Source organism: Notolabrus celidotus, chromosome 3 (genome assembly GCF_009762535.1).
Source record: "Notolabrus celidotus isolate fNotCel1 chromosome 3, fNotCel1.pri, whole genome shotgun sequence".
Taxonomy (NCBI): Eukaryota; Metazoa; Chordata; class Actinopteri; order Labriformes; family Labridae; genus Notolabrus; species Notolabrus celidotus.
In genome coordinates this window covers 8,186,090-8,212,377 of record NC_048274.1, presented here as the reverse complement: position 1 = coordinate 8,212,377, position 26,288 = coordinate 8,186,090, and the positions used below count along the sequence as shown (strand labels likewise).

At 40.3% G+C, this 26,288-nt stretch overlaps 3 protein-coding genes across 6 annotated transcripts; all 3 read left to right on the top strand.

Annotated features, from left to right (window-relative positions):
* The first annotated feature begins 553 nt into the window (after nucleotides 1–553).
* Nucleotides 554–8,664, top strand: ercc5 (excision repair cross-complementation group 5). Its single transcript, XM_034679918.1, has 15 exons — nucleotides 554–811; nucleotides 957–1,132; nucleotides 1,691–1,806; nucleotides 1,934–2,035; nucleotides 2,180–2,255; nucleotides 2,442–2,585; nucleotides 2,670–2,877; nucleotides 3,590–4,474; nucleotides 4,564–4,847; nucleotides 5,389–5,508; nucleotides 5,707–5,920; nucleotides 6,506–6,650; nucleotides 7,421–7,621; nucleotides 7,711–7,795; nucleotides 7,897–8,664. The coding sequence occupies exons 1-15, from the start codon at nucleotides 724–726 to the stop codon at nucleotides 8,461–8,463; spliced, it is 3,411 nt and encodes a 1,136-aa protein (XP_034535809.1). The 5' UTR covers nucleotides 554–723; the 3' UTR covers nucleotides 8,464–8,664.
* Nucleotides 8,665–10,338: 1,674 nt separating this feature from the next.
* Nucleotides 10,339–14,431, top strand: mettl21e (methyltransferase like 21e). 4 transcript variants are annotated; one of them, XM_034679922.1, is made up of 5 exons: nucleotides 10,339–10,627; nucleotides 13,250–13,425; nucleotides 13,524–13,641; nucleotides 13,727–13,824; nucleotides 13,931–14,431. In XM_034679922.1, exons 1-5 carry the CDS (start codon nucleotides 10,591–10,593, stop codon nucleotides 14,240–14,242), a joined length of 741 nt encoding a protein of 246 aa, XP_034535813.1. In that variant the 5' UTR covers nucleotides 10,339–10,590; the 3' UTR covers nucleotides 14,243–14,431. The 4 variants fall into 4 exon arrangements, with proteins under 4 accessions (XP_034535813.1, XP_034535814.1, XP_034535816.1 ...); XM_034679923.1 differs by having other exon boundaries at nucleotides 10,340–10,627; nucleotides 13,268–13,425; XM_034679925.1 differs by lacking the exon at nucleotides 10,339–10,627 and adding an exon at nucleotides 12,298–12,410 and having other exon boundaries at nucleotides 13,268–13,425.
* Nucleotides 14,432–18,993: 4,562 nt separating this feature from the next.
* LOC117810453 lies at nucleotides 18,994–25,792 on the top strand. Its single transcript, XM_034680300.1, has 8 exons — nucleotides 18,994–19,106; nucleotides 20,194–20,324; nucleotides 20,416–20,561; nucleotides 22,125–22,242; nucleotides 22,383–23,069; nucleotides 23,220–23,380; nucleotides 23,468–23,585; nucleotides 25,018–25,792. The coding sequence occupies exons 1-8, from the start codon at nucleotides 18,994–18,996 to the stop codon at nucleotides 25,401–25,403; spliced, it is 1,860 nt and encodes a 619-aa protein (XP_034536191.1). The 3' UTR covers nucleotides 25,404–25,792.
* Nucleotides 25,793–26,288: the final 496 nt, after the last annotated feature.

Below are 26,288 nucleotides of genomic sequence, written 5' to 3'. Positions count from 1 at the left end.
TGGATCAAATTCAGAGGGTCGAAGTAACGCGGGTCTGTGAGCAGTGTGTCTATTCAGCCAACATGTAAACATTAGATCAAAGTGCTGGAGAGCCGAGGCCACATCCACTTCATGAGGGGGCGTGGTCAGAGAGAAAACAGACTGTTCTGAGCAGGGCTGAAAAAGAGGGTTTTTCAGGCATGCCAAAATCTGATTTCAAAGTGTTTTTTTGAGCATAAACTTTAGAGACATGTTTTGGGGACCTCTTAGACCAATATATATTGATGAAAAGAGCGTAATATGTCACCTTTAACTATAGCTCATGTTGGGCGAGCACCAGTGAAGCCAACAAAGTCTGGCAGGTGTCACTTAGGGAAAAATAATCCCTTACGAGAATTTTCTTTCCCGTTAAAGAGCTGACATCACAACGGTTAATGTTCAATTCAACCAATATTATCATAACAGAAAAAAAAACAATGAAATAACACGTTTAAACTGATAAGAAAACGAATACAGTGAAACATACTGTGAAATTAGTTTGAAGCGGAACTATAGTGCGCCGTCAATAATTTTCTACACGGACTTAAAGGGTGTAACACCAAATATTGAAATTTGCCTCGACTTGTTTTACTCCACTTTCTTCTGATCGCTTGTTTAAATGCTCCTAAAATTAAAGAAAGTTTAACCTGATGCTGTTTCAGTTTTGCATAATAAACTTAATAAGGATTTGGGGCCGTAGTTGAGATGGGAGTCCACGGACTGTGGAGGCTGCTGGAGAGCACAGGGAAACCCATCAACCCTGAGACTCTGGAGGGAAAGGTCCTCGCTGTTGGTATCCTGACTGTGTTATGATATATGTTTTAACTTGTCTTTTTTTTTTTTTAATCATGATCCAATTATCATATTTCTTACCTTTGTTAGATATATTCGTGTACTTCTTTAAAGCCGAAGCATTAACCTTAACCAGACACCTCCAGATATCAGTATATGGCTGAACCAGGCTGTGAAGGGAGTGAGGGACCGTGATGGAAACAGCGTCCAGAATGCTCACCTCCTCACCCTCTTTCATCGCGTCTGCAAGCTGCTCTTCTTCCGCATCAGACCTGTCTTCGTGTTTGATGGAGATGCACCTCTTCTGAAGAAACAGACTCTGGTATGCTCTCACATACGCATCTGTTTTGATGTTATTAGAGTTCAAATAGTCTTACTGTGTGTTGTCAATCAATCAATCTTCTATAGCGCCAAGTCTCAACAAATGTTATCCTCAGACTCTTTCCAAACAGAGCAGGTCTAGACCGTACTCTATGTTCTATTATTAACAAAGACCCAACATCAAGACAGGATAAGATCCAGTCCCATCTTACAGACAGGACTCAGTCTGATTTCATCTTAATCCACCATGAGCAGAGCACTTTGAAGCATTTAGCAAGTTACAGTGGCAAGGACAAACTTCCTTTAACAGGCAGAAACCTCCAGCAGGACCAGACTCATGTTAGACACATATCTGCTGAGACCGTGTCGGAGAGAGGGATAGCGGGAGATGAAGAGAGAGAAATGATAGCGGTGAGACGGATGGAGTAGCTGGAGACAGCTGGAGTCTGGCATGTCCACAGCACAGATCCAAAGGAACCTACGAGACAAGGGAGCTCAAGGACTCCAATAAGCTCCTGCTCCAGTTGTGTGTTTAACAATGTTTTGTTCTTTCCTGCAGGCACTGAGGAGGCAGAGGAAAGAGGAGTTGACCCGGGAGTCCAAACAGACAAATGAGAAACTCCTCAAGACTTTCCTGAAGAGACAAGCAATCAAAGCTGCTCTTGGAGACCGCAGGTGGACACATGCATATTCAAACACTTTGTAACACACCCTGTCTCTTGAATCACACAACCCCTAAAATAGGAACACACAAACTGTCCTCTTAGATTCATTCTAACCTCACTCTTTTTTCCTCCCACAGTAAGGACCCTCTCCCGAGCCTTTCCAATGTCAGAAGAGATGAGGTGGATGACATGTACGTACTGCCAGCGCTGCCAGCTGCAGAGGAGAAGGAGAAAAGCAGGTCAGAAACTCAAGAGGGAGAGGTTTTCATTCAGTAGTTATTATGTATGAATACATTTCATTTTTACGTCCCTCTTTGGGCACATTGATCTCCCCTACTTTAATACCTGTGCTGTAATCATGTTAATGTGTTTCACTCTGACAGTTCAGAAGAAGAGGAAGAGGAGGTAGAGGAAGGGACAGAGGGGGAGAAGACAGCTGACAGTTTTCACATGTATCAGGTAAAATGATGAAATGCACCAGAGTAATACATCATACATCGTGAGGCAATATTTAGACCGTCTTATCCTTTCTCATACGGTATCTTCCTGACCCTTAAGAGGCTACAAACACATTGAGTGAATTAAATGTTCTTATGTTTGCTTTCTTTGTTTTGATACTGACATTTAAAGCTCACTGTGTTTCAGGGAGAGATGTATGACGACCCAAACTCAGTGGACATCAACTCAGAGGAGTTTGCTAGCATGCCTCCTGAAATGCAACATGAGATCCTCAAAGACATGAAAGAGTTTTCCAAAAGGCGGCGGACCATGTACCACAAACCTCCAGAGGTACTGATCCCCCTCACTCACTCTCAAACACAATAACACACAATGATCTGCTCCTCTTAAACTGGGCTTCCACCTCCCTTTCAGAGCTCTGGAGACTTCTCTCAGTACCAGCTGGCCGGCCTGCTGCAGAGGAACCATCTGAACCAGCGCCTGCAAGGTGTGGAGAAAGAGATGAGCCAGCGGAGCTCAGGGAGCGCTTCACAGCTTTACAACGAGGACGGGGAGAAGAGTCACAACGTAGAGTCACAGCGGCTGGTGTCTGAGGACTATTCTCACTACATCCTTATAAAAGGTAAGGGCAGCTATGATACTGTGCTTAAATTGATCAGTATTTTAAAGGAGCTTTTTTTATTTAATTTATTTCAGGGGTTTTTGATATTATTTCTTCGTATTCAATTCTGTTCAATTGAATGTAACAACTGTTTTCTGTTTTATTTTATTCTATTTAGTTTAATTGAATTGAATTTACTTTAATTTAATTTAATTCAATTTAATGTAATTTATTGGATTCTATTTAATTGTTTTATATTCTATTTAATTCAATATAATTTTATCATATTCTATTTGATTTGATTTGATTCAATGTAATTTAATTTAATTTTATATTATTCGATTTAATTTAATTATATTGTATTTTATTTTTATTCTATTTAGTTATATCAAGTTTGAACTAATTGCATTCTATTTTATTTAATGTTATTCAATCAAATTTTTAAATTGTAATTTGATTTAATTATTATTTTAGAATTATGATCTATTAATTGTATTATATTAATTTGATTCTATTTTACTTTATCATTTATTTGTTTATTTGTTTGATTTAACAGGGACAGTGTTTAGACATTTTACTGTACTACAGTTAGCTATGATCTGATCTACATCATCAGTCTGTGGGCAGGAGATAAACACTGTCTCTGTTGTTAAATTTTTTTTGTGTCAGATTTCTTGAATGTATCAGAAAGAATTGAAGCTCATGAATATATTTTGCACTCTTTCCTGTTCAGGCTCCAAAAAGACTGAGCCGACCCCTGAGAGCCGTCCTGCAGCTGATCCCTGGTCTGGAGGCTCTCTGTCGGGCTGCAGTCGACGAGCAGCGGACAGAGCGGAGCCTCTGTGGCGTCCTGCTGGTGAGGAAGAGGAGAAAGTGTGTCGTCCCTCCTCAGAAGTCTCCAAACCCTCTGTCTCCAAACCTTCTGAGGAAAACACATCTCCTCCCTCACCTCGTACTCTGAAAGCGATCCAGGCTGCAATGACCGACAGCTCGGATGAAGAGAAGTTGGAGCAGGATAAGAGGAGTGGAAACGTGTCTCCTCGCACCCTGATGGCGATCCAACAAGCTCTCACTGAAGAGGAAGCTGCTGCTGAGCACAGGAGTCTGAACAGCAAATCAAACATAGAAGTGATCGCAGATATTCACCGTCCTGTCTCCCAGGTGATCATCAGCTCAGACGAGGAGATAGAACGAGACAAAGGGAACTCTCTGTCTCTTAAAATCTCTGACCTTAAAAACAGCATGACAGGACAGAGTTCACACGTGAGAGATGGTCTGTTGGTTAGCAGCTCTGAGGACGAGATGGAAGAAGTCATCAATCAGAGAAACAAAGCACTGCACCAACCTCAGGAGAAGACAGGAGAGGGAGCGAAGGAAGGACAGTTAACAGAGGATACAGGGACAGAAAGTAGAGAACAGACGGAGAGAAGAGAACCAGAGCGAGGACTTATCAGACTCAATGGAGATCTGGTTCGATCACTGACAGCTGCTGCATCAAATCAGGACAAATTACCCATCAGCCCCTCTGCACAGATTCATGGGCAGCCTCTCAGTGCTGAGACTGAAGTTCCTCCTGAAGACGTGAAGTCTGAGGCCGGGGAAGAGAGCGAGTCAGAAGGTACAGTATCATTCACACAAGATCACTCATTCATCCTTTATCATGAACCAGTAGATAACATCTGGAGACATTTTTTGTTGTTTTCACAGAAAGCTTTATCGAGGTGTCGGACGAAGAAATCAAAGAGGAGGATGAAGATGATTCAGTTGTTATGATTAGAGAAAAAGCATCTCCAGGAGAGGAACAAGAAGATAAGTCAAAGGTGGAAGAAAAGCTAGAGGAAGGTTTGATGAAAGCTCAAAGTGAAGCAAACGCTTATGTGACATCAGAGGAGGAAGAAGAGGAGGAGACTCCGGCTGAAGAGGAAGAGCTAAAGGAGGGAGCAGAGAAAGAGTCAACTCCAGTAGTCAATGAATGGGAACATATTGATGTGGTAAGTGATGATAAGACAAGTAGAATGTTGTATTTAAGTACTCAAAGTAACTTAAAGGGTCAGTCACACAAATTGGATATGATATTTCATGAAATGTAATTCTAGTAATAACTGACCATACATATACCTGTTTTAATTTACACACTTATTTAATTTTGGTTTGATTTGAACTAAGGAAACTGCATTCAATACACTATAACTGTATTAGGACAGTGAAAGAAATCTTATTAAGTCTGGCGAATGTCTCAAAATAATAATAATAATAAACATTTACATACATACATACATACATATATAAAGTATTCATAGAGTATATGTTATTGATATCAATAAATATGATTATGTATATATATATATATAAACACACGCACATTTTTAATTATTTTAATTTAATTTATTTTTCTAACACAAATCACTTATATATTTTATCATAAAAATAAACACACACATATATATATATATTTATACAGTATATCTTTGCTTTAATATTCACCTCACACGATGCTGTATGTATGTGTGTGTTCGTGTGTGTGTGCTGCAGGGTGAGCTGGAGGCAATGGAGAGCTCTCTTGAAATGGAGCAGAGCAACCTGAGGGAGCTGAAGCAGCAGCAGGAGAGGATGGCCAACACTGTCACTGGACAGATGTACCTGGAGAGCCAGGTGAAATCAAAGGGATCACATCAGCAGGCACATATCAAGCCTAAACACCTGTCCTGAAACATGTTAACCTTTATAAGTAGAAACTATGACAGTTCAGAGGAGGAGTTATGTTAAAATAAAAGGATAATAGCTGTCCAAAACAACATCTAAAATGCATACAAATAGTGTTGAAATAACTTCTCTCCTCTTTGATTCCAGGAGCTTCTGCGTCTGTTTGGCGTGCCGTTCCTTGTGGCGCCGATGGAGGCGGAGGCTCAGTGTGCAGCACTCGACCGTGCCGACCAAACAAATGGCACCATAACTGACGACTCTGACGTTTGGCTGTTTGGAGGACGACACGTATACAAGAACTTCTTCAGCCAGAACAAATACGTGGAACACTTTCAGTTCAGCGACATGCAGAACCAACTGGGTCAGTGCTACCCTCCATGTAAACCTCATGAACAGTTGCAATCGGTTTCTTTTGAAAGCACTTTAGAGACAAAAAAATACTAAAATAAATGGAAAGGTATGTCAGCAAGAGTACTTCTTTAAAGTCATTATTTAATCTTTTATCATGTGTGACAGAGAAGGACACCAAACCTCTGATAAAAACAACCTTGATGAAGCTTTTCGTTGACTCTCCCTCTCTGTGCAGCCTGCAGATAACCAGACATTAAAGTGTCTGTTTATGAGAAGTTTGTCGTCGTTTCAGCTGCTGAGTCACGTATCCGTTCAGCCTCATGATGAAACCGTGTCATGTTGTGATCTAAAACAGAAGCATGAGGTGTTGAAATTGCGTTAAGATAACACATTACCCTGTTAATCTGATGGGATTATGTTGCACATATCAGAGACAGGTGTTTGTAAATGAGGGAGAGTGTTCCAGAGCTGACTGATGGGCTGTCAGCAGCCTGACCACACACACACAGGGCCACTCTAGGCTTCACTTCACCTCCTCCTCTTCTCCTTTATTTACTGTTTCTATTTATCTGTACTCCTCTTTTCATTTCCTCAGGTCTGGACAGAACCAAACTGATAAACCTGGCTTATCTGCTGGGAAGTGACTACACAGAGGGAGTGCCGGGGGTCGGATATGTGACCGGCATGGAGATCCTGAATGAGTTCCCCGGGCCGGGCTTGGAGCCACTCCTACAGTTCAGGTGTGAGACACATGACTTTTGGGGGGGGTTTTGGGTCATGTTCATTTTTCAGCTGTGCTCACCTGTTTACTTTTTTTCTTATAATAAAAATGAAAATAAAAATATTAATGATAAGAATAATTATTATTGTTTTTATTATTAGATTGTGTTATTATTATACTTACTATATTATTATTATTATTATTATTATTATTATTATTGATGGTTATTGTTATGTTATTAGCGTTGTTATTATTACTTTCTATTATTGTTTCGATAATTATTACTATTATTATTATTATTATTACTTCATTTTATTATTATTTGTATAACTATTATAATAACCCTTTTTTCTTTTTCTTTTTTTACTATTATTAATAATTATTATTACTTTTATATATTGTAACAATACCTATACAAATGTTATCAATAATATTATTTATATTAATTATAATTGTATTTATAGAGCACTTTAAAAAACAAGGTAATAACTTGCTTTATATGGGCAGCAAAATAAAACAAGCAAGTCAAAAAATCACAAGGCAAGATCAAGAAATAAAACATATTTTAAAGACATAAAATTCCTTTAAAATACCGTTAAAAGAATATAACTATTTTACACTCAACTAAAAATTGATACTGGGCAGTTGTAGGCTTCTTTGAGTGCCTTCATTCCCTCGACTATGAGATGTCCAAACTTGAGATAGTGTGTAAACTTGTGTAGTCTGATAATATATTGAGTGTAACAGATTTAACTTCCTGTGTACCGGCTCATCGTTTCTTCTGTTTAGTAAATGGTGGTCAGAGGCTCAGGGGAAAAAGCGTCAGGCGTCTGATCCCCGGGACACAAAGGTGAAGAAGAAGTTAAGAGATCTGAAGCTGCAGCCGGGGTTTCCCAGCCCCGTGGTGGCTCAAGCTTACCTGGAGCCGGCTGTGGATCAGTCAGACAGCTCCTTCAGCTGGGGACGCCCACAGCTGGACATGATCAAAGAATATCCTTTCACCGTGTGGTTGTGTGCAGACATCGTTTGTGTGTGTGTGAGGAATGAGTGTGTGTAGTTTCCTTAACCCGTGTCTTTACGTTCTGTATGAGTCGCTTTGGTTGGGGCAGCAGGAAGACGGAGGAGACTCTTCAGCCTGTGATCAAGCAGCTCAACACCCAGCAGGTACCTCGCACAATCTTTAACCTGAGACTCTCTAGCAGAGCTGTGTGTGCTTACAAGGGATCTAAGGGATAAACAATAATATATATGTCCTACACATTCAGACTCAGCTGCGGATCGACTCGTTCTTCCGCATGGAGCAACAGGAGAAGCAGGCGATCCGCAGCCAGCGTCTCCGCCGAGCGGTCACTTGCATGAAGAGGAAGGAGAGAGCAGCAGGAGAGGAGGAGGAGGATGAGGAAGACAGCGAGGAGGAAACAGTATCTCCATCCAAATCCAAGAAAGAAAAGACGGCGAGTGAGAGTCTGAAGAAAAGCAGAGGATCAGAGAGCCGAGAGGAGAGGAGGCCTGCAGCAGGAGGAGGGTTTCTGGGGTCAGAGGTAATCGTTGAACCTCCTGTGACGCCTCTGAAGAAGTCAAGCAGCAGCAGCAGCAGCAGCCAGGAGTCCCCCACTTTTAAAGTCCCTCAGGTAACTAAGACTCTACCTCAGAAGGCCAGGAGGAGGAATAGCAGCAGCTCCAGCGAGGACAGTGATGAAGGAGGAGAGGAAGTTGCGATGGTTACAGCTCGGTCTGTGTTCGAAGGCAGCCGGCGAGCCAGAGGAGGGAAAAATACACGAGGGAGAGGAAGAGGGAGAGGAAAGGGGAAGAAGATGGAAGGGAAAAAATGAACTTTGACCACAACTATCATAAGGCTTACCAAACAGGTCTCAGTTTCATGGTCTGTGTTTCACATTTAAATGTGAAAGGTGCTAATGAATCATGATGTGATATACAGAGGTGAAATGAGATGTTTCTGTATCATGAAATAACATGTTTTGTATTAATGTGACACATTTTGCATTAAATTTTCACTTCTTGAAGTTGAAATATTTCCACAGTAGATGTCTGTTTGTCCAGGTGTTAACGCTGAAACTGAGACCACTGATTTAGTTACACAAATCCCTTAATTATCTTCCAGGCTGCCTTTGTCTGTGCACACAAACTACTCCTTTCCACTCTACAAGCATAAAGGAAAAGATTATGATTGATTATTAATCTATTATTATTATGATTTTTTATTTGTAAAGCACTTTTCATACCAAAATATTGTAAGACAAAGTGCTGCACATAAAAAGAAATAGCTGTAAAAAAAAAATGGAATAAATAGAAAATAAAAAATGACCCCCCCCCAAAAAATTTAATATGGAAATTAATAAAAAATACATGAAGTAAGATAAGATGCTAAAACCATAGACTGTATAAAATATGGACGTAGTATCCGTGACGTCACCCATCTGTTCCTGAGAGCTGTTTTGAAGCAAATCGACGGCAGCAGCCATATTGGAAATGCGGAACTCAACTAGGCAGAGTGTGACGTAGTGTGAGCCTCTTAGCCAATGGCTGTGTATTCCCGACCGGGAGTCACGTCAGTCATGTCCTTATTTGGGCAAAACTCGTAATCTTAATATCTTCTTAACCGTCACGTTAGAAAAAAATTCACCCCCCGTATAGTGTGTGCCGATAGAGAGATTAGCTTCATAGAGCCAAGACGTTTTTTGAACCAGGCTGTAAACATGTTTATTAATGCTGCAAAAATCGTCTTTTTCCCATTCATGTCTATGTGGTTTCCGGTGTTTCTGCAGCCAGCCTCAAGCGGATTTTCGATGTATTGCAGTTTATATCACTTCCGCATTGGCTTCATCGTTTGAGACCGGAGTTTGCCGCTTGGCTAAAACTTAAGATTAGGAATTAAACAAACCTAAATCAAATCAATTAAGAAGGTAATAAGATAATACAATATTAAACCAGTAAAATAAAATAAGATGCTGCACTACAAGTATATACAGCTAAGTGAAACAGAATAAATAAAATATAAAAACGTGTAGATCTAATCCATTAACATAACTGGATTAAAATGATAAAATCAAAACTAATTGCTAAATAAAAAATGAAACAAACCAGAATAAATCAATGAATAAATACAAATTAAAAATTAAGTCAATAAATTATATATATATATATATATATATATATATAGATACATACATATATATATATATATATATATATATATATATATATATATATATATATATATATATATATATATATATATATATATATATATGTATGTATCTATAATAATTAAAAATGGGACTTCTAAAATAGGCTAAAATTTGAACTAGATAATAAATACATAAGGTAAGATAGAATAAGAATAAGATATGGGGCCTGATGTTAAAAAGCTGTCTCAAAGTGAGTCTTTCTTTTAAGCCTGGGTACAGTTAAAAGACCTGTAGACCTGAAGACCTGAAGACCTGAGGCTCTCACAGGCTCATATGATAAAAGCAAATCTGATAGATAATGAAGAGATTTAAAACCCCATAAAAACTATTCTCAAAGATTCTAAAGATGCTAATAAACAGATGATGTTTCTAGCACTCACACCTACTTCTATTTTAACTTGTGGGTTCAATCGGCGGAATGTAACCCCTCATTTTCACTCCCCAGCTCCAGTTCCGCAGAGAAATGGAGCACCTGCTGCTGTCCATCAGGTTTAGATCAGAGCTGGGAGTCCAAGCATGCCCAGAGAGAGGAAGACATGCTGGGAGGAGTCGAGGAAACGTGGTGGGTGTTTGGAAAACAACTCAGGAAACCCTATTTGAGTGTAATTAAAGACCATAGAGGGCGATAACTGGAATATCGCATCAGAACTGGATCCAGATTGACCCAAATCCAAAGGACTAGGAAACAGGATCAGCATCAGGTTTTTCCATTCAGGGCCCTCCTGCCCGCCTTCTTGAAATCCTTCAGACATGGAGTCGCCACAGTCCAAGGACACCACAGAAGAAGGTGAGACTTTGCAGTAATACAGAACAGAAAGTCAAGTGAGTCCTTCCTTGGTTTGTGGCTTGCAAAATGGTAAAGATTTTACTTTTCTCCAACATTTCAGAGAAAATATATGAAAAAACAGATAAAAATGAATCTACAGTCAGAGCTTTTGTTCTCCTTGCAGACTTGCAACTCGTCCTTTTAATGCTCCACATTTATTAACGCACACGGACGCTATGAATCGAGCTCTGAAGCCCTCCCCTGGTCTTTGCATCATGGCTCTTTGGGCTCTCCTGACCTTTACTCTGACCCGGTCTTACATAACACAAGTTGTGTGTCAGTGACCCACAGCACTGCGACATAGTTGGAGTCAGACGCACACTGGCACAGATCAGAGGAGCTTTAACGTGAGCCGTAATGTGACTCATTTATAGAGCAGAGATTCTAGGTCTACCTGTAACCTGATACAAAAGGAAAACAGCATGTTTACCCCATATAGTCTATGGTTTACCCATCAGGTTGATTTAAGGCTGCAGGTCTTCAGTGACAGTTTAACGTGATGTGCAGAGGTAGACGCACTAAATCAAACATGTAGCAGCACTGTATAGTATGCACAGTATGACCCTGCAGCTTCAACAAGTTGTTACTGGCAGATATGGGCTTTAAGCCAGGGGTGAACTCAGGCTGTTTGAGGGGCAGGGGTGAAAACAAACCAAAGGGGGCCCTCCTTTCAAACTCCTGGTACCCACAGTTTAAGGTTGATTTAAATGTACTGACGCAAAGGTAAACAAGATAGGATCTGAGGGTCCTCCCCAGAACATTTTGAATGTTTTCAACTTAATTTCTGAATCATGGTGAATATTTTTGTGACCATTTGTGGTGGAAATTGAATTACGTAAAAAGGAAAACACAAAACAATTGATACATTTCCATAGTATTGATTATATAACATAACATAAAGGAAATCTAGGGGGAGATTTTTTGCATTTTCTCATTAAAGCAGAAACTTTAGAGCATCCATTTTACCTGAAGTTTATTAAGGGGTCCCAGAGAATGCAGTTTGTAATGTTTTATCTACTACAGCAGAATCTAAGACGGCTCTTCAGCGCGGTTACTTTTGGACAGTGGGCGCGATCGCCTCCCTTGCCCTCCCCCCGAGTACACTACTGCTTTTAGCTCACTGAGACAGGGTAGCAGGTAGGATGGTAAAGTATCAGCTAACCTAAATGATTTGGGAGCATCAGATATTTTTGGTTTCATTAGTTTTGTCCAAGCGGCAAACTCCGGTCTCAAACGATGAAGCCAATGCGGAAGTGATATAAACTGCAATACATCGAAAATCCGCTTGAGGCTGGCTGCAGAAACACCGGAAACCACATAGATATGAATGGAAAAAAACACTCTTTGCAGCATTAATAAACATGTTTACAGCCTGGTTCAAAAAACGGCTTGGCCCTACAACGCTAATCTCTCTAATGGCACACACTGTACGAGGGTGAATTTTTTTCTAACGTGACGGTTAAGAAGATATTAAGATTATGAGTTTTGCCCAAATAAGGGCATGACTGACGTGACTCCCGGTCGGGAACACACAGCCATTGGCTAAGAGACTCACACTACGTCACACTCTGCCTAGTTGAGTTCCGCATTACCAATATGGCTGCTGCCGTCGATTTGCTTCAAAACAGCTCTCAGGAACAGATGGGTGACGTCACGGATACTACGTCCATATTTTATACAGTCTACGGTTTTGTCCCATTTCATTTCACTTCCTTTTTATCTGGATAACCTTCAGTCCTCATGGGGAAGTATCTCAGATGAAATGTTACTGTTATTGTAAATAACTAAACTCATAAGAAATTAGGTGAATTTCAGTGAACTGGCTGGTATATATGATGATCCCCTTGCAGATACAGTACCATTGTGTTTGTCATGGTGCATGTCTGTATGATAAGCTAGTCTAATCAAATCCCTAAGTCGCATAATTATGCTGAAGTAGAGACTAAAAAAGAAACATTTGTTGATAAAATGTGAAGATAAAAACTTATGGAATATTTTTCAGTTTTAATTAAAGTCTGATATTTTTAACCTTTTAAATATTAAAGCTCCATATTATTCTAATTGATATTATTTTGTAATTATTTGTATTTATTAATGTAACCTTTTTGTTTGCAGTTATTTTGAATTTATTTATTCATTTATCTTATTTTATTTTCATTTTTCTCTTCAGAACTTAGGACTTTTAATTTAAAAAATGTAATGGAATATATGTGCATACGATCTGAACTTTTTTATTTATTTTCATTTGATACTTATTTATTTTTATTTCATTTGTATTTATTTATTTATTCATTTTCTAAAATCTCTTTAGAACTATGGACTTTTTATTTATTTTGATCTTTTTAATATAATATCATCTTTTTGCATGAGCTCTGAACTTTTAAAAATATATATATTATTTTATTTTCTATGCATTTATCTGTTACTTTATTTTATTTCTATTCTTCTTTGTAGGACTATGGACTTTTTGTTTTGAGTGAAATATTTGTAGATGAGATCTGCTTCTCAGTCTAATGGCTGAATTGTTGTTTTGTGTTGTTATTAGTATCTATTGGCTGTACACAATGCTCTCTTTTAATACAGTACCCATCTGTAATGCAGGTGCAGCTGTGGATGCAGAACTCGCCAAAGCCATCATGGCGCGAGGTTTCCGCCCCTCTGTCATCGGTGTGGAGGCCTGGGAGGGATACTTGTTTTCTGATCTGGAGATCAAGATCAAGGAGTCCACAGACCTTTACGGAGCTGTGCTCTGGCCTTCGGTACACCCAAAACTTATACAGCATTCCCAATTATCTAACATTCTGATCTGTGATGTGAGTCCTGCTGGCAATCTCCATACTTGTGTTTCCCTCGACAGGCGATGGTGTTGTGTCATTTCTTAGAGACCTATCGAGACAAATACAACCTTGTGGAAAAGAATGTGATTGAACTAGGAGCTGGAACCGGGCTGGTCTCTATCGTTGCCGGCCTGTTAGGTAAAAACAAAACAAGAAAATACAGAGTCAACATTTAAAATTCAGTGTTTAATGGTTCCTGTAACTGTTCTCTCTCTTTTTCCAGGTGCTAAAGTGACCTCCACTGACCTACCAGACGTGTTAGGGAACCTCCAGTACAATGTTTTGCGCAACACTAGAGACAGATGCAAGTATACTCCTGTGGTGAGTTTTTACATTCATATTTCATCATCTAGGCTTTATTCAAACCTTCAGCCAGGGTGCCTTTCTTCAGCAAGAGCAAAGAGTAAACTGTCTGATGTGTTCTCAGGTCACAGAGCTGATCTGGGGTCAGGAGGTGGAGAAGCGTTTCCCACGAGCCACGCACTGTTTCGACTACATCCTGGCAGCTGACGTGGTGTACTCTCATCCTTACCTGAAAGAGCTGATGGACACTTTTGACTACCTGTGTCAGGAGAACACACAGATCCTGTGGGCCATGCGTTTTCGTCTGGACCCAGAAAACAGCTTTGTGGATCTCTTTAAGCAGCGCTTCAACGTGGAGGAGCTTTACAACCTGCCCAGCCTGAGCATCAATCTGTACCGAGCCTGGAGGAAGGAAAGGAGGACACAGGACCAATGAGAGCCTGTGGCTTGAACTCTGTGTGTGTGTGGGGGGGGGGTGTGGGGGTGTGTGAGAGATGCCTTTTTCAACTTTCATTTAAAATTGTCTTTCTTAAAGGAAATGATTTATTTATTCTCTGATATCAAATATGGTCATGTATCTGATGGATAAATTCTGCAAAATGATTGGTGTTTTTTTGTAACTTATAGATAAAAATAATGCAGCATCATTCATCTACACACATCTCCAAGGCAAGGCAAGGCAAGGCAAGGCAGCTTTATTTGTATAGCGCATTTCATACACGAGGGCAACTCAATGTGCTTTACATTAACACATTAAAAGCATTGGAGACATTCAGACAGGCATAAAAGAACACAATTAAAATGACAAATATAATAAAACAGAAAAGAAAAGGAATATATAAAAAATTACATTAAAATTTTAATTTAAAGTGGGTTAAAATAATCTAAGATAGGAAGGCAGTGGCAAATAAAAAAGTCTTAGTCTTTGATTTAAAAGAGGTGAGAGTTGGAGCAGACCTACAGCTTTCAGGGAGTGTGTTCCAGATATATGGTGCATAATGACTAAACGCTGCTTCACCATGTTTCGTTCTGACTCTAGGAACTGAAAGCAGACCAGTACCTGATGACCTCAGAGGTCGAGGTGGTTCATAAAGTAGTAGCAGATCAGCAATGTATTTTGGGCCTAAACCATTCAGTGCTTTATAAACCATCAGCAGGATTTTAAAGTCTATTCTCTGACAGACAGGAAGCCAGTGCAGAGATCTAAGAACTGGAGTAATGTGGTCTACTTTTTTGGTCCTTGTTAGGACTCGAGCAGCAGCATTCTGTATGAGCTGCAGCCGTCTGATGGACTTTTTAGGGAGTCCTGTAAAGACCCCGTTACAGTAGTCTAGTCTGCTAAAGATAAATGCATGGACGAGTTTTTCTGCATCCTGCTGAGACATAAGTCCTTTAATCCTTGATATATTCTTAAGGTGATAGTAGGCTGACTTTGTAATTGTCTTAATGTGGTTGCTAAAATTAAGGTCTGAGTCTATGACTAAATCAATCATCATCCAAAATCAAACTGGGTTTAATCCGACACAATGCCAACCAAAGTCGGGATTATTGCTTTAGATTTCATGGAGGTGGACGTTAATAAAATTGAAAATCTATTTTTTTCCTCACCTGGAACAACCCACAGCTTTTTCATTGAGGTGTTTATCAAGCAGGCTTTTATATCAATTTAAAGTTGGTTTCCTATTTGGGTCACAAAGGTTAAAGGATCCTTACGAGCGTTTTTAAAACTGTTCATCATCTATCTGCAGCACCTTTCCTCCCTCTGGGTTTTGGCTAGTGATGTTGTTTGGGTCCAGCTCACAGCATTGAATGTCTTGGCACTCATGGTTCCAAAAGGATTTCCAATGACCCGACCCTGACGCTTTTATTTAGGAGGTCCACTGCAGTGTGATCTCACAAGGACAATATGATCTGGTCTGATTACTGTTAGAAGCGCCAGCTTCAAGGACTCGGGAAGAAGTCTATTATTACCTCAGCATCTCAAGAACTATAAAGTGGATCGTCTAAAATGTTGGCAGTCAGAGACTGTAGTCTTTGTAGACTTAACCTTGACAAGCAAGGACTAGAGCATCCTAAGAAAGACACCATAGAAGGTAAAGGTGAGAAAAGACCCATTCAAAGATCAAGGCCTCTACTGAGGCATAAAAGCTTATCTCCTATTATTGTAGGTAATGTGGATTAACTTTTATTAGCTACACCCTTCCACCAAGTTCCATGACAAACACACAGCTCCATCAACATACCCTCCTTTGTAAAACCGTGTGACTCACATCAGGTTTATAGAGCGTTACATCTAATCAGCTCATTATCTGCAGCTGTTAAGCTAGATTTAATACTTTTAATACATTCTTATAACTTGCTAATAGGAAAAATAACTCTAGAAAGTGTAGCATCGAGCAGCTAATGATCCAGGTGTAACATTCCAGGTGTTGGTGGAGACCAAAAACAGAGCTGAAAGAAGGTGAACAGTGGCCCGAAATTCTGCAAGTGGACAAGACACCACAGAAAAGCAGATAGAAAAAAAACATTATGCTAGGTTCAACATTGTATATTTACATGACCACTTGCATGATAGACTTTGTTATGTTTTGTTTGTTCTGTTTGACTTTACTGTGGTGGTGGGGTTATTATTAATATTAGAGAAATGTAGACTTGATGAGCTGTAAACATACTTCAACTCTGATATATTTACGTCAAATGAAAGGCCTCAACTTTATTCCTGGTAATAATACTTTATGATTTGTACAGTGCCATCTATGAAAGCACATCAGTATTTCTTATCTCCTCTGGCACTTTTAATGAAAAACCTGTGAAACAATGAAACAATGAAACAATGAGGTCCTCAGTTTGCATTATATGTAGACTTACATAAAGAGGAAAATAACTGGTGTCCATCAAGCTCATCCAAGCGCCAACCTCCAGTTTTAAAATATGAAGCCAGTGCGGAAGTGCTAAAAACTGCAGTTCATCAAGCGTCCACCAGAGGCTGGCTGCAGAAACACCGGAAACCACATACACACCCATTCGAAGAAGACGATCTTTACAGCAGAAATAAATATGTTTATAGCCTGGTTCAAAAAATTAGTTTTTGTCTGAATAGCTAATTTCTCTATCGGCACACACTGTACAGGGGTGAATTTTTTTATAACTCGTTATTTTTGAAAATATTGAACTTACAAGTTTTTCCCAAATAAGGGCATGACTGACTTCATTGACAGGCGAGAACACTGTAACTGTTATAGCGAAAAGGCTAAAGGCCCGCCTCTTTACTTCACACTAGCTTGACAGACGTTAGGTTTAGTTCAGCATTTCCATTATGGCCACCGCCAACGATCAACTTCAAAACAAGGCTTCAGGAACAGATGGGTAACGTCACAGAGACTACGTCCATTTATAATACAGGATATGAGTTGATCACAGTGTAACTACAGGAGCCTATTTTAACATCTGGCACAGGCCTGCAGATTGAAACTATAGCATTTTGGCTAACTCTGGCATATTTACAGAAATGTGAATTAATATGCATTTTCCTTATAAATGGAAAATAAAAAAATAAATGATATAATAATCTGACCGTACATTCAAAAATCAGCGTAGAAACACTTCGGCTAACTTTAAGAAAATATGTCAAATTTAATAAATGTATTAAGTTTCAGCAACATCACGTCTTACATATTACTTCCTATATTTTGCCTTCAAAACATCGAGGAGGTCAATTTGCTGCTTCGGTCACTGAGCATACTTATCTTGTTGTTTTGGAAACCCACCAGTTAATTCTATTATGTTGGAAAGACTAAGGAAGAGTGGGCTGCCAGTACTGTGACCTATTAAATCTGATATCTAACTTGTGATTCCAGATATTCCGCCCTGTCACATCTTGTAATTTTGGCCATGCGATGGATATGTCTGTTTGGCTGCAGACAAACAGGTGTGGTACAGAAAGAAGGACAGAGAGGTTATATAAAGGGATGGCAGTGAAGTGCATTGTTAAGACAAATACTCAACAACTGTGTGGCCTCAGAGAGATAAGGTTTATCTTTCAACAGGCTCCAACAACAAACAACCTTTCACTGACAGACAGATGCTGCCTGTCACCAAGCTTAAAAACTCTTATCATTGATCCAAACAGGGCTCCACATCAACATCAAAGTCAGACCATGACCTCATGCTGCACTCGCTCCATGAACATGTCAAAGCATCCCGAGGTACCAGATGGATTTCAAGTTTTGGTGCGATAAGTGGCTTTAGATTGACGGTACTTAAAAACAGAATGCTGACACTTAACTGTCTAAGGCTGTTAAAGGAAACCAGGGGACGTCTAATTGAGTTTTATATTACAGGGCCCCCCTTCTTCCCTCACAGGGACTGCATGCCTGTATGATTGTGTTACCCCCTGTTTCTGTTGAAGCAACTGAGACCACTGTAGGATACTGAGGCAAGTGAACACAACACTTTCACAACAACTTCCGGACTACGTGTGTGAGAAGAAACATAAACATGTATGCACGATGAGAACAAGCTACATCCTCAATTTCTATAAGTGACACCAACTTAAAAGCAGGGAAAATAACTTCCATCTGCTTTCAATTGAGAAGTATTTCACAGATTCATATCTTTATTTTGAATATGTCAAAGTGTTTTGTCCACAGCACACATTCAAGGACTCTTCTAAGGTATCAGTCTTGATTTGCAGCAGGGTTCATCCCCCTCCTGTATGCCTCTCTGTTGCTATTTTTGACTTAATGAAACTGATTCATTTCCAGTGTTACATGACAAATCTGGGCTGATTTGAACCCCCAACCAGAATAATGTAATTGTAATGCTGCTGGAGATCGTTCAGTGGATATTCTGCACAAATTGTTTAGTTTTTAATGTTGAGTAAATTCAGATGAAATTGGCATGAGGTTAAAGACATTCTGGAGGGCAGATATCCATTGATAGGTGTTGGCATCATTACATCCCTGTCGTTCTCTTTTTCTTTTTGGCTCACCCACTGAACCATCTCCTTCACCCTGTGTGTGTGTGTGTGTGTGTGTGTGTGTGTGTGTGTGTGTGTGTGTGTGTGTGTGTGTGTGTGTGTGTGTGTGTGCGTGTGTGTGTGAAACTATGTGCCTTCTGCTCTTCTATCTTGCTTCTGTTTATTTCTCCTGGGCAAGGCTCTAAAAATACCCTCATGCCCATGTGGCGATGGTGATGGGTGTGTCCAACAGGATGCTGAGGCTCTATTACCTTGCACTGAGGTCTCCAGATGGAGCACAATCGCTCCTGAGATCTTTCACCGCAGAACAAAGCAGCAGAAGGTACGTCAAAGGTCACGGGTTGAGAACTGAATTGAGAAGTTTTTACTGTTTTTTGCAAAAGTCATGTTGAAGAAATTGTTGAGAGAAGTTTCTTTGCAAAAGTTAAGATTGTTTTGCACAAAGTGTCTCCAGAATGTCTCTGAAAGTAAAACTTAGGAATTACTTTTTTTGTTTATCGGATTCATCTTTAATGAGGAGTTTGTTCTCTCAGACTTGTTTAGCCTTTAACTGGCGAGGACTGCAGGGAAACTGAAATGCATGAATTCACAAACACAGCAAAGTAACAGAGGAAAAGAAGAGAAACAGCAGAATGCATGAATAGAAAATCTTGCTTGTATTCTTACATGTGCCATGTTCTCTATATTTTTATATATATAATGATACATAGAAAACATCTGCATTTCTAGCCCATTTTTGGGGGTGCTTGAATCCTAGCACCCCTAAAATTTGAGAGATTTTGAGAGATAATGTATGTCCTTTTTAACATGCTAGAAAAGTTTCAAAACCATACAGTACTTGGTTGAAACGTAATATTTTAACAACAAAAATACAGCAGCTCCACCGCGTTTTACATGTTGAGCATTGCATTTCAAATGAAAGTCCAAAAAATAACTCCAATGTCAATTTTTGGTACTCACTATAGGGGGGGCTGGTTTACTCCAGAAACATACATACTGTTTATGTATATGTTAAGGAGCTGCTGTATCAAAATGAGTTGTCTTTCCCCAGAAATTAGGGCTACCATATGTTTCTTTTATGATTTCAATCCATTTCTCTTTTGCTGTGGCTCAGCTTTTAAATAACCTTTATCAGATTTGATGGTTTAGTCACAGACTTTCCCAAAAAGTATTATACTTTTCTTTGACAAATGTGGGAATGAAATTGCATTAAAATGTACAAAACAGTGAAATTTATCTTGCCCGACTCAGCACCCCTAAACATCTGATCCTAGAATTGCCCCTGATAGAAACAGAAATACATTCAGTTAAAATGTAGATGAAACAACATTAATATGATCACATTGTTAAGGTTTAATCTGACCTACATCTGTCATAACTTGTCGTCTTTTCTCTTTTATATAACGTAGAACAAGTCATTCTTACATGGCTACTTTGGCCACAAACTTTGAGGAAGAAACCAAATACAGGGGAAGCAAAGAGGAGTATGAGGACAACAAGGACGGAGAGGTGATTAATGATGATGAGGAAGAGGAGAAGGGTAAGATGCATTACGAGGAAGTAATGTTTCCCCTGGATGTTTACATAAATCCAGACTACTGAGATCAGCGTGTCTCCTTCTTCTTACGCAGATGATCCAGCTGTCCTGGTGCAGAAGAAACCAGCCTGGGCTCCGTGCTTCTTCTGCAGGTTAAACAAAGAGGTGTACTCTTACGTTGGGCATGAGATCATCATTGAAGAGGGTCTTGACTCGTATGCAGGCATGATATGGCCAGCGGTGAGTAGAGTCTTCATTGCAACCTTGACATAAAGCACCTGTGTGCATCATTCGACTTGTTAAAGCTGCGTTTGCATTACCGTAAATGAAGCAAACATCTCAGTGTGGATTTCAGCTCTGGACTGTTTGTCCTCTGAACTCAATTTTCCACTCTGCATGAGGTCTGGACATAGGCCCAATCTCAACATCCACACTCACTGACTTTAAGGCGCGTCCACAAGGGCTTAGGGATGTCCCACTATCAAAACGTCAAGTGCATAGGGGATCTCTCACAGACTTTTTGAGACCTTTCCCTAAGTGAGCATGTTTGGCAGATTCAGCGTCAGGGAATTACCCATAGTTCATAGCATTGTGCCATGAAACACAGGATTCCCAGGGGAAGGGTAAATGAATGCCATAACATTAAATTAAAAAGAGAGAGATTCTTGTTGCTTGTATTCTTGCATGTGCCTGTTTGGTTCTCTATGTTTTTATATATATAATGGTACATATAAACAGAAATACATTCAGTTAAAATGTAGATGAAACAACATTAATATTATCACATTGTTAACTACTTCATAGCACCTTAAGCACCTTGAATTTGAAAAAACGTGCAAGGCAAGGCAAGGCAGCTTTATTTGTATAGGGCATTTCATACACGAGGGCAACTCAATGTGCTTTACATTAAAACATTAAAAGCATTGGAGACATTCAGACAGGCATAAAAGAACATAATTAAAATGACAAATATAATAAAACAGAAAAGAAAAGGAAAATTAGAAATATATTAAAAATTACATTAAAATTTTAATTTAAAGTGAGTTAAAATAAGCTAAGATAGGAAGGCAGTGGCAAATAAAAAAGTCTTAATCTTTGATTTAAAAGAGGTGAGAGTTGGAGCAGACCTACAGCTTGCAGGGAGTGTGTTCCAGATATGTGGTGCATAATGACTAAACGCTGCTTCACCATGTTTGAAAGCAGACCAGTACCTGATGACCTCAGAGGTCGAGGTGGTTCATAAAGTAGCAGCAGATCAGCGATGTATTTTGGGCCTAAACCATTCAGTGCTTTATAAACCATCAGCAGGATTTTAAAGTCTATTCTCTGATAGACAGGAAGCCAGTGTAGAGATCTAAGAACTGGAGTGATGGGGTCTACTTTTTTGGTTGTGCAATAAAAATTCCGAACACTGCTAAGGTTAGCGACATGACATCATGCAGGTTACCTGAGAAGTCGCAAAGTGCTGTCCCATTCCTAGTTCTACAGTCACAAACTGGAGCACTTAAAGCCTCCTGCACTCAATCACTTTTTATTATTAACAAAGGCCCAACAACAAGACAGGATCAGATCCAGTCTAATCTTACAGATAAGACTCTGATCCCATCTTAATCCACCATGAGCAGAGCACTTTGCAGCATTTAGCAAGTTACAGTGGCAAGGACAAACTTCCTTTAACAGGCAGAAACCTCCAGCAGGACCAGACTCATGTTAGACACACATCTGCTGAGACTGTGTTGGAGAGAGGGATAGAGGAGATATATCTGTTTGTATCTTAAACTCTGTTGTTGATGACCCTCTCAGGCTTTGGCTCTCTGTCACTACCTGGATACTCATCGTGAACAGATCAATCTGGTGGACAAGGCAGTCCTGGAGATCGGGGCTGGTACCGGCCTTGTTTCTATTGTGGCCACGCTCCTCGGTAAGAGATGCCAGTTAACTTAATTTAATAGGTTTAAAGAAAAACTATCCTTGTCAGTTTGAAAGGGTGTAAACACAAAAGAGAAATAATTTAAAGGAGATGAAAAAAAGCATCCTAAATCTTTCTATTGTTGTCCTCAGGTGCCTGGGTGACAGCCACAGACCTCCCTGTGGTCCTGGCCAACCTCCAAGTGAACCTAAACAGGAACACTAGGGGGCGCTGCAGATACACACCCCAGGTGGCAACTCTATCTTGGGGCTATGACCTGGAGTGTACCTACCCTAAATCTGTGTACCGCTACGACTACGTGCTGTGCGCTGATGTCGTCTACCATCATGACTTCCTGGATGAGCTCTTCGTCACCATGAAGCATTTCTGCAAACCAGGGACAACTCTGATCTGGGCCAACAAGGTCAGGTTTGGGACTGATCTGACTTTCACTGAGAACTTTAAAAAGGCTTTCCAGACATCACTGCTGGCTGAAGACGGGGAGATGAAGATTTTTATGGCAACATTTAAAGAGGAAGAGGAGGAGGGTGGTGTCGGGGTGGAAATCCCAAATCTGCTGAAAGAGAAGGAGGAGGATGAAGCAGAGCATCACCATGTAAATACAGAGAAATGTGATGATGGTGAAACAGAGGAACATCACGTGTTAAGGCCTGACAGGAGGGAAGATCAGGAAGACAAAAACAAGCTTAAGTCTCATGAAGAAGAAGAGATGGAGACGGTTATGGTGCTCAAAGATGAGGGCTATGAGGAGGAAGAGAGGGATAAAACAGAGAGGGATGATTCAAGTTGTAGCTCAGCCAGTGATGAAGACTTTACAGGTGAGTTATCTGTATGATCTTTATAAATGCACATTATTAAAGTTTGTGGCCCTTATATCATCATAGCGGGATAAATTGGTGTTGTGGGATGATGTGCTTTGAGTATTTACATTGTTGCCTCTGACCTTTTGATCCACGCTTTTGCAATAGGAGACGCCAACATCAAACCAGGAGTGGTGCGGCAGTACACAACACAAGCCTGGGTCTCCAGGAACAAACACAGGTTTGATAGAGATGTGTACCATTATGTGGGGCAGGACATTCTCATTCATGAGTCCATGGACTCTTTTGGAGCAGTGATGTGGCCCGCAGTGAGTATCCCTGAAAACAAAACACAACAACAGAATGATAAAGCTGTGTAAGTCACTGTAACAGGTCTGTGTCTCTGTTTCCTGCAGGCGTTGGCTCTGTGCTCCTTCTTGGACAACAACAGAGAGAGGGTGAACCTGCAGGGAAAGGAGGTGCTGGAGCTGGGAGCAGGAACAGGACTTGTATCTATAGTGGCCAGTCTTCTTGGTGAGCTGTCTTCAAGTTCAATTCAGAGAGCATGTACAGAAATACAAAAATAACACACAAATAATATGTAATAGCTAATATTGTAAGCTAGTGCAGGAGTTCCCAAACTCTTCAGCCTGCGACACCCACTGTCCCTCAAGGTGGTTAAACGTTTTGCACCGCTGTGTGAATACACTAATAGGTAAATTTCAATATTGGACAAAATTAAACAAAAAAAAGGCCATAGATACTTAGTTTAGCTAGTTGGTAGAAAATTAGACTACCTATGTGCATATATTTCTGTTTCCTGTGCTGCTGTAATTGAACCTGCTGCCTCTGATACCATCGTTTATCTGGCTCAGTCACCTCAGAGGTCTTGTGGCAGCAAGGAGAAGGGGAAAACAAATTTAGAAATTAGCTAAATTTGTGTTAATATTTTTATAATTATGAATACAATATTCAATTTGACCTAGTTTGGGGTTTTGGAAGACATTTTGCTACCCCCCATCAGTATTTAGCGACCCCTACCTTTTTACTTTTAAGAGTAGGCTTCAAACTTTCCTTTTTGATAAAGATTATAGTTAGAGCTGGCTCAGGCTTGGACCAGCTCTTAGTTATGCTGCTATAGGCTTAAACTGCCTAACTACGATCCTGTCTTTCCCTCTCTCTTCTCTCTGCCTGTCACTTACTTTAACTCTTCCTGTCCCGTTAAAGTCACTAACCATAGACCTTTCTAGAGTCCCTGAGCTCCCTTGTCTCGTAGGTTCCTCTAGATCTCTGCCGTAGACAACCTGCTGCTGTGGATGTTCCAGACCCCAGCTGCTACAACTACTACTATCCGTCTCACCACTATCATCTCTCTCTCTCTCTCTCTCTCTTCATCTCCCTCTATCCCTCTCTCCAACACGGTCTCAGCAGATGTGTGTCTAACATGAGTCTGGTCCTGCTGGAGGTTTCTGCATGTTAAAGAAGTTTGTCCTAAATGCTGCAAAGTGCTCTGCTCATGGTGGATTAAGATGAGATCAGACTGAGTCCTGTCTGTAAGATGGGACTGGATCTTATCCTGTCTTGATGTTGGGTCTTTGTTAATAATAGAACATAGAGTACAGTCTAGACCTGCTCTGTTTGGTAAGAGTCTGAGGATATAATGTCTGTTGTATAATATTAAGTACATTTATATCGATACTTACAATATTTTGGGGCGCATTATCTCCTTTAATGGATAGGACAGTTGAAGAGAGTGGGGAAGGACATGCAGCTAATGGTCTAGGCCGGGAGTCGAACTTGCGACCCCTGTGACGAGGACTGCAGTGTCTATACATGGGGCACTCGCACTCAGGATTACTGAATACAACTTTTTGCTTGCATCTTGTCCGAGCAACTAGATGAAATTGTCACAGTATTTTTGCTGTTAGCCAAAGTGGTGACAAATATCCTGTTTCTGCATCCTCAGGAGCATCAGTCACAGCAACAGACTTACCTGAGATATTAGGCAACCTCCAGGCGAACATTATCAGGAACACCAGGGGGTGCTGCAGATACACACCCCAGGTGGCAACTCTTTCCTGGGGCTACGACCTGGAGCGTACCTACCCTAAATCAAGGTACCACTATGACTACGTGCTGTGCGCTGATATTGTCTACCATCATGACTTCCTGGATGAGCTCCTGGTCACCATGAAGCATTTCTGCAGACCAGGGACCACTCTGATCTGGGCCAACAAGGTCAGGTTTGGGACTGATCTGACTTTCACTGAGAACTTTAAGAAGGCTTTTCAGACATCGCTGCTGGTTGAAGATGGAGAGATGAAGATCTTTACGGCAACGTGTAGAAAGTGAGAGACATCAGAAAAATCTGACTTCATGTACAGGATAGGATTTATCTTATTCTACATTCCCATGTGCCCTTCTGACTTCTGAAACGTTAAGCTGCTGTAACCTTTGGTGTTTTGACACATGATGAATCAAGTGTTTTGGATTTGCTGTCTTTGTATTTGCATCCTCATCCTGGTCCTAGGGATATTTTATAAGCTTTGAAGATTATAAAAACAGCCTGATGATTGTTTGACCGGTGAAAGCACCTGTCCTCGAATGCATAACTCATTTATGGATGTATTTCTGCTTGTGAAAGTCTTGTTTTGTATTTTAATGTGAAACTTTTGTAAGCTGCCAAAACGCTGCAGCTCGAGCACTGACTAGACCTAGGAAGAGAGAGCACATCACTGGCTCCCCATAAAATCTAGAATAGAATTTAAAATCTGTCTTCTGACCTACAAAGCTCTTAATGATCAGACACCTTTATATGTTAAACTGCTCATAGTGCCCGATTACCCCTCTAGAACACTACACTCCCAACATGCAGGCCAGCTCATCAGACCTAAAGTCTCTAAAAGTAGTATGGGAGGTCAAGCCTTCAGCTATCACACACCTCTCCTTTGGAATCATCTACCAGTCAGGGTCCGGGAGGCAGACACCCTCTCTACTTTTAAGATTAGGCTTCAAACTTTCCTTTCTGATGAAGCTTATAGTTAGAGCTTGGACCAGCTCTTAGTTATGCTGCTATAGGCTTAGACTGCCATGGGAACTGACACACTGGGATCCTGTCTTTCCCTCTCTCTCCTCTGTCTGCCTTTCTCTTACTTTAACTCTTCCTGTCCCATTAAAGTTACTAACCATAGACCTTTCTGGAGTCCCTGAGCTCCCTCGTCTCGTGTTCCTCTGGAT